The following is a 7,716-nucleotide window of genomic DNA, read 5'->3' as shown; positions in this document are numbered from 1 at the left end:
CATGTGAATATGTACATTTTGAAAAGTTCTGAACTTGGGTCCAAAGATTGTGTCACTTTCTTACCAGAACCCTGAAATGGCCGATATGCAATGTATGAAAAAAATAACGGAAGTCCAAACTTATATATGAACCACTTATCTCTGTTTTATTTTAATGAAAAACATTAAATATTAAATCTTCATCGCAGATAAACCAGGTAGATTGAACACAAAGTTTTCAAACTTCACTCTGCACCAAGACTGTTTCTAAAAAGCTCTGCACACAACGTTCAGCACACAAACAATAAAAAGTGACAGTATATTGTAGAACAGTTTGAGGAGGACTCACTAATGACTGACTCACTAAATACTGAAGTAGCTTCGGAGCATTATAGTTTTTCTGAATTGCTAAAACGCATTTCCTGAAACTCCTCTCCTTTCTTTTACAGTTAACACAAACCCCAAATTCAAGCTCAACTCACAAAACCTTTGACTTTTCTTGCTAAATCAAACAATTGATTCCAAACCATTTTATGTTTACCCCAAACTGAACACTGCCATCAGATAACACACAAAGCCAACAAATGCAGAGACACTACTCTAATCTACTAATCAGTACACACTAGACAAATAAATGCAAAACACTGACATCTGACCAAAGTAGAAAAAAAATCTTTACTGAGAATTTACTGACAATATTTACTGTAGGATATTTGCACATTCATGCACTTATAGAAAAACGTATATGTAAACATGAAAACATGCAGTGAAAATAAAAGAAAGTGCACTTTATGATTTTACAAGAAGTAAAATCATGCAAATCTTTCACTTGGCCTCGGTATCACGTCTCTGGGCCGGGTCAGACCACATGACTTCCTCAATCTCACAATCCTCTCCCTTGCTAAGGAATGTGGAAAGAATCTTTGCTGTGCCGAATCCAGCCGTGAATAGACCCAGGTAGAATAGATCCAATAGACCCAATATCATCACACGCTGTCCATCCATTAATAGATGAGATTTTCCTGGGTATGGGGGTTTCAGTCACACTCTTTCCACTGCCATGCTGAGGGTTAAGGAAGGGAGAGTATGGTGGAAGGCAAACATTGAGAAATTGCTGGTTATTGACAGTGAAAGCTCACGTTGTCCCAAAATGACAGCACACGATGCTCTGCCTGCTCAGGACCTCTCTGCTCATGTCCGAGCCAATCATCACGTAGACCTTCAGAAATATTGATAATGTTTAGTGTTGTATGGTCCTAAAGTAACATGACTGGACACGTGTGTTCAATTTTTAGTGGTGGTGTGTTAACGTGGACAACAGGTTAGTTAGTTGTGTTTAACCTTTGGGGCCTTTGTGTGTCAGTCTGGGTCAAAGTGCACCACACTGCTAAATATGTTTTGTGAATGAGAATGTGTTTAGAGTTTGGCAAAATGTGTGACTCAGATTTATAAAGTGTGTCTAACCAGATGAAGTTTGGCCAACTATGTGATTGCTTCGATAAAGAGATTTTGCCAGTTGTCAGTTTTGTTTCGAGATTGGGGTGTAGAGTTTTGTCAATTCAGAAAAACTGTAACATAGGCCAAGCAATCAGGCTGGTTTAGAACATGTACTGCACTATTAAGTTAATACATTTGGGATAAGTATGTATGTTTCTATACAGCTCTTTTTGTTTTTGACTCTTCACATGCTCCGCTAAATGTGTTCACTGTTGTCACCAAACTTTCCCTTCATACACACTGTTCTGAGTAATGTAATAATGTGACCTGGTTCAGAACACGAAACCACATCTGTGGCTGAGTGTAACCGACGTGGAAAACTAAACATTGTTCATCATCATAGGAACAATGCTCCCCACAAACATTTTCCACAGCATAGCATCACACGCTGTTTATGAACAAGTCCTATTGGGGCTCAGACAGCTTTAGCTCACATTTCCATTCACTGTGCTACCAAGAAACAGCAGCTCCCATCAGGGCATAGCTTCTGTCCCAGTGGAGCTCTGACAGGACAGCTGGATGATGGATCCCATCAAGTGCGACAGTCAGTCTCAAACACAACTGTCCTTCCTGAGCCCAAGCTATGTGCTATTGTTATTCTTGGGTCTCAGTAATGGGGCACGTGTGTTTGGCTATTATCCCTAAATCTCATGAACTCGGACAATGGTGGCGGTGAGGGGTAGTCCTCTTTACCTGGGTCTCTGCCTAAAGAAGGCATTGGAGTATTTATAGTCGTCAAGCATGCAACATTATAGAGGGTGGAGGGGTCAGTATATCTACCCCTTGCTTTGTGTGCTGCGCCATCACAAAGCAGCAAGGATACTGATCAGTCCTCATCCAGCTACCACTGAAGTATGGTGAGTGGACACAGATCTCATCGTCACGGCATTTCATTTTATTTAAAGTATCACCCCACTATAAAGAGACTCTCGGTTTCTGTTGCATGGTTGTTATTAGTTATTTAAAAATCATTTTATATACAGATATATTCATATAGTATTCTGTCATGATATGTTTTGATAAATTGTACATTTTGCTCTACTCACACCATCGATAATGAATCAATACATTCCATGTCAATACGCTTATGCACAGAATACTGATCAGCAAAACCTCATCAATAGGACAGTACTCCAGTCGTCCTATTGACAAGTTATTGATTATTTTTGTCCACTCACAATGATGAAATTTAAAAAATCTGTTTGTAACTGTGGCGTGGAAAGGGCAGGGAAGGAAACAAAGAGAGGAGAGGAAAAAGGTGTAAGGCAGGCAGGAGATGAGAAAGAAACAGATGGAGGAAAGAAAGAGGAAATGAGAAAGGAGAGGAAGCAAGGGGAGAAATGACAGGAAAGGAGGGAAAACAAGGAGAGAAGAGAAGGAGAGGAGAAAAGAGACAATGAAAGGAAGGTAGAGGAAACAAAGGAGAGGAGAGGAGAGGAAAAGGGTGGAGGAGAGGAGAAAGAAACAGACAGGGGAACGAGAGACAGAATGGGAAAATAGAGGAAGCAAGGAGAGAAAGGACAGGAGAGGAGAGAAAAGAAGGACAGAAGAGGAGAGTAGAAACAGGTAGAGCAGAGGAAGTGAGAGGAAACAAGGAGAGAAAGGGTTAGAAAGGAGAGGAAAAGAGGACAGAAGAGGAGAGGAGAAAGAGAAAAAGAGAGGAAGGGAGAATAAATAAGGAGAGAAAGGGCAGGAGAGGAGAGGAAAAAAAGAGAGATGAGGTGGAGAGGAGAAAGGAAGAGAGGAAGGGGAGGAAGGGGGAGGAAACAAGGAGCGAAAGTACAGGAGGGGAGAGGAAACAAGGAAAGATGAGGAGGAAAGGAGAGAAGAGAGGAAGAGAGGAAGAGAGGAAAGGAAATGGGAGGAGAGGAGACAAGGGAAGAGCAGAGGAAGGGAGAGGAAACAAGGGGAGGAACAAGAATAATCGTATGTTTTATTATTTTTGAACATTACAGTTCATGTTGGTCATATGATCTGCACTGAGACACCAAGAAACAGCAAAGCTCTGCCTCTCATCCCATGGTTGCACGAATCCTCTTAAAAAACATAAAAATAAAGAAATAAGTGCAGCTGAGCACCAGAGGTCCCGTCCACCAGATACACAACTGCTCGAGAGCTAATCCACAACGAGGGTTAGACAGCAGCTGTCGAGAGGCCCGCGAATCCAAGCAGTGTGGTGTCATCGCTCCGCATCCCCTCAGACTGTTTTTCACACTTCCTTGGCAGTCATGTAAATAGATCAACATAATCCTCGCCTCTGAGGGATTTTTGATCAAACAAGCCACAGTGTACCATCCTGTCACCACCCAGGCCCTACAGAATAATCCCTCATGTGATCCTGGGACAGTAGGAGAGCAGAGCAGCGGACCACACCCTCCCCAGGCTTAGTCTGCATTCTCACAAAATATTGGAGGCTTGAGTAAATATTTCCATAACAAACTGACAGTGTTTGTAATCCCCCCCTAATGAAATGCGTGCCTGTATAAACCTCGCCTGTCGAGCAATTAATGCCCCCCAACCCTGCGGTAAGTTTGCAGATCATTGGCTCGTTATCATAAGCGCATGTGTCACAGTAAAATCCGATAATGACTGAAGCCGGAGCCAGGTGATGATTGTGCCATCAGTATTGGATGTAATTAGAGCGTCGCTGTCGAACCCTGCAGGCACCCAAGAAAGCAAAGAGGAGAGCGGAGGGGGGCAGCTCCAACGTCTTCTCCATGTTTGAACAGGCCCAGATCCAGGAGTTCAAAGAAGTCAGTGTCCCCGCCAAATGTTTTCTTTCATGGAGTTTGATCCCTTTGCTGTGTGGTGCGTAAACTGGAGGAACAACATGTAACACCCTGTGACCTCTGCAGGCTTTCACCATCATGGACCAAAACAGAGACGGATTCATTGACAAGAACGACCTGAGAGACACGTTTGCAGCTCTAGGTTGGAACAACAGTCTTTTGTGTTGTGGGGATTTCCATTGTTATATGTTCATACACATGTGCCCGACTGTGAAACTATTTTGATATATCATATAATGTTTTTAATCATTTTTCCAAACGAAAATTCAATAATTCACCACTTCGCAACTGTTGCTTGTCCTAGTCTAATGTGAAAATAAATTGAATATGCTGTGGTTCCAGACTGACACTGGGTTTCAGGAACATTGTGATTGGCATTTTAACCTCCACCAAGCACAGAACTACTGGATAGAACATTACCAACTTGGTGGAAGGATGCGTTGTGGGTCAGGGAAGAATTCATAAAACTTTAGTGTGGATTTAGATCAGGAGGCAGATCCAGAATTTTTGTTAATTTCTTTAACATTGCACAATATTTTTGTTTTTGTTTTTTTTACCTTTTCATTAATTTCCCAATAATTCATAGATCTTGATGAAAAAATTCAGGAATATTTGGGGACCGATATCTATGACTGTGTACAATTTGGTAGTAGTAGTAGTATTTGTAGTATTTATTGACTAAACAATTCCTAAAATAAGCAGCAGAATATGTAATGATGGATATGATCAATGGTTGCAGCCCTTAAAGTCTGCTCCACCTTGTCTGCCATCCTTGTCTAGGCCGTTTAAATGTCAAGCAAGAGGAGATTGATGAGATGCTGAAGGAGGCACCAGGGCCGATTAACTTCACTGTCTTCCTCACCATGTTCGGAGAGAAACTAAAAGGTGAGCTGCGAGTGCTGTACAGTCCAGAGCATAATTATACTGTCAGTTGTCAGTTTATCGGGCTGCTAAAACTAATGTTCTCTAATTCAATTCAATTCAATTTAATTTGTATAGCGCCAAATCATAATATACATTATCTCAAGGCCCACAATGAGCAGTACTTTGGAGACTGTGGAGAAAAAAACTCCCTCGTTCCCTTGTTTTGAAACTGTGTGAACTGTTACATACTGTCTGTCTGCACTAGGCCATGTCTTTACATAGGTTGACACAGGTTTCTTCCAGTATGTTGCTCACGTGAACACAGTTCTGTTTCAGGGAAACACTGGACTCCTGATAAGGGTCCAGATAACCTGCCTGACCCATCTCCTCACAGGGCGGCGCCCCCTTTGAGTTTGATTCAGGATTAACCAGAGCATCTTTCTAGAGGGGGAGACAGAGTTAGAGATCTGAGGAGGCCTCAGAGCAGAATGGAATAAAACTGAGAGAGGACATGTGGTAGTCAACGCTCTATAGACTCCCTCTATAATGTGTGTGTGTGTGTGTGTGTGTGTGTGTGTGTGTGTGTGTGTGTGTGTGTGTGTGTGTGTGTGTGTGTGTGTGTGTGTGTCATTTTGGAGGCTGCAGTTTGTGGTGCTGTTGAACTGCGGTGTATTATACAAAGAGGTGTGTCTGTTGTGTACTCTACGCTGATTGATTTGAATAGAGTGGACAAATTAATAGAAACACCTGTCAGCATAACACAAACATTCTAACAATCATGCAGGGAGGATTTATTACTTGACAGTTGTATTAGGTCACATCAGTATTAGCTAGGTGTTCCCAGTAAACTGACAGCTTGGCCATGGCAATTATAGGAAATGCACCTTTGTTTTGATTTTCAATGAACTCTGAGCTGTCCGTCTTTAGGTGCTGACCCAGAGGAGACCATTCTGAACGCTTTCAAAGTCTTCGATCCGGAGGGAAAAGGAACGTTTAAGAAAGACTTGTGAGTAACAGCGATGAGGTTGAGGTCAGGTGAATGTTCAATCTGCTCATCCCCTCTGCTTTTCATCACAGTGTCACACAGATGCTGACGACGCAGGCAGACAGGTTCTCTCCTGAAGAGGTAAGTGATCTACGTCTGACAGCAGCATTTTTATTTCTTCATTTCCTATTTCTTATTTATTTTCTTTTAATTCAGTCAATAAAAATGATAAGTGTTTTTTTCATTGCTTACCCATAGATGGAACAGATGTTTGCAGCTTTCCCTCCAGATGTAGCCGGAAACCTGGACTACAAGAACCTGGTGTATGTCATCACACACGGTGAAGAAAAAGACCAAGAATAGAGCTGTTATCTCTGAGATTTCCATCTGGACATTAAAATCAATGTGTCATGTTTGTGCCAAGATATATGTGAGGGAGCACACAGGCAAACAGCAGAAAATTCAGATTCAACTATTTCATATTCAGAACTGTGTGTAAACTATTAATTATCTGTTGATTACATATAACTATATGTATGTGTGAGGGTATTGTTGTACTATATATGAGTAATTGCTTGATATGTACTAGGTGAAATTAAAATGTTATGTGATAACAGTAAAGGAAATGTTTAATATGTCTTCATCAGACCTGCTATGAGATATTTTTACTGAATAAATACAGGAAGGGAGGATTTGTATTAATGTGGGAATTTTAGTTTCACAGCACTGCACATTCACATTTCACTGGCAGTGGCACCTATGAAGATATCTGCAAAGATTTACACACTTATATCTCTGACTTTTTTCAGCTTTTATTGAAATGTATACAGGTCAAGTCTGGTGATTAAACTTGCATTTACGGTACAAACATCAGCGGTAAAAAGGTGTTTAAAAAGTTAATGTCACCAAAAGTATAAAAACTGAAGAATTTTTAAAGTACTATAACAACTGAAAATTTGAGGGTTTGTGTTACTATTGACCAGTAGTATGAAGTTTTGATGACAAGGGAGGTTCTCATTGGCTCAGACCATGCAGACCTATGAGGACGTTATCTGCTCCCAGTGTGAGAAACAATAACTTTTCCTCTTGACCCCATGAAGACAGATTTGTGTGTGGCTTTACTTCCCATAGTTGAAGCAGAAAAATCTTTTCAGTAGTGATATTTAATTAGTCATGTGAGTTTTAGTGCAGTGCTGACTGTGCAGCGGTGGACCATAGTGCAGAGCAGTGGAGTTTCTTTGTCCCAGGGTATTCCTTTAAGTGTAGAGTAAATATTTTTAAAAAGCATGGCGTTGCTACATACATATGCTTATGTTAAAAATGAATGATATCTGAGCCTGTTACTGTCCAATCAAAAAGTTTAAAGGTCTCTTAAATAAAGGGATGGAGGCAGTAGTTTACCTCATTAACCAGCAACTGAAGTTTGGCTGCACTAAGCTAAAGTCTTCTAGAATTGATCTCAGTGACGGTGCTCTTTCTGTTTTAGGGACTTGATCAATCAAACTGAAGAAGATCTCTTTTTCACACCTGAAACAATGTCTACCAGCTGATTTTTAATGGAGACTTTGTTCAAGGACTACCAGACTTCACAAATATTCGTCC

The 7,716-nt window shown here is 41.0% G+C and overlaps 1 protein-coding gene across 1 annotated transcript; it reads left to right on the top strand.

Moving 5' to 3' along the window:
- Nucleotides 1-2,217: 2,217 nt before the first annotated feature.
- Nucleotides 2,218-6,804, top strand: myl2b (myosin, light chain 2b, regulatory, cardiac, slow). Its single transcript, XM_034596622.1, has 7 exons — nucleotides 2,218-2,333; nucleotides 4,140-4,229; nucleotides 4,332-4,407; nucleotides 5,046-5,150; nucleotides 6,057-6,135; nucleotides 6,207-6,255; nucleotides 6,373-6,804. Exons 1-7 carry the CDS (start codon nucleotides 2,331-2,333, stop codon nucleotides 6,475-6,477), a joined length of 507 nt encoding a protein of 168 aa, XP_034452513.1. The 5' UTR covers nucleotides 2,218-2,330; the 3' UTR covers nucleotides 6,478-6,804.
- Nucleotides 6,805-7,716: the final 912 nt, after the last annotated feature.

The sequence above is a fragment of the Hippoglossus hippoglossus genome, chromosome 9, assembly GCF_009819705.1.
Source record: "Hippoglossus hippoglossus isolate fHipHip1 chromosome 9, fHipHip1.pri, whole genome shotgun sequence".
Classification (NCBI taxonomy): Eukaryota; Metazoa; Chordata; class Actinopteri; order Pleuronectiformes; family Pleuronectidae; genus Hippoglossus; species Hippoglossus hippoglossus.
The sequence above is the reverse complement of the archived record's forward strand: the minus strand, read 5'-3'. Positions and strand labels throughout refer to the sequence as shown.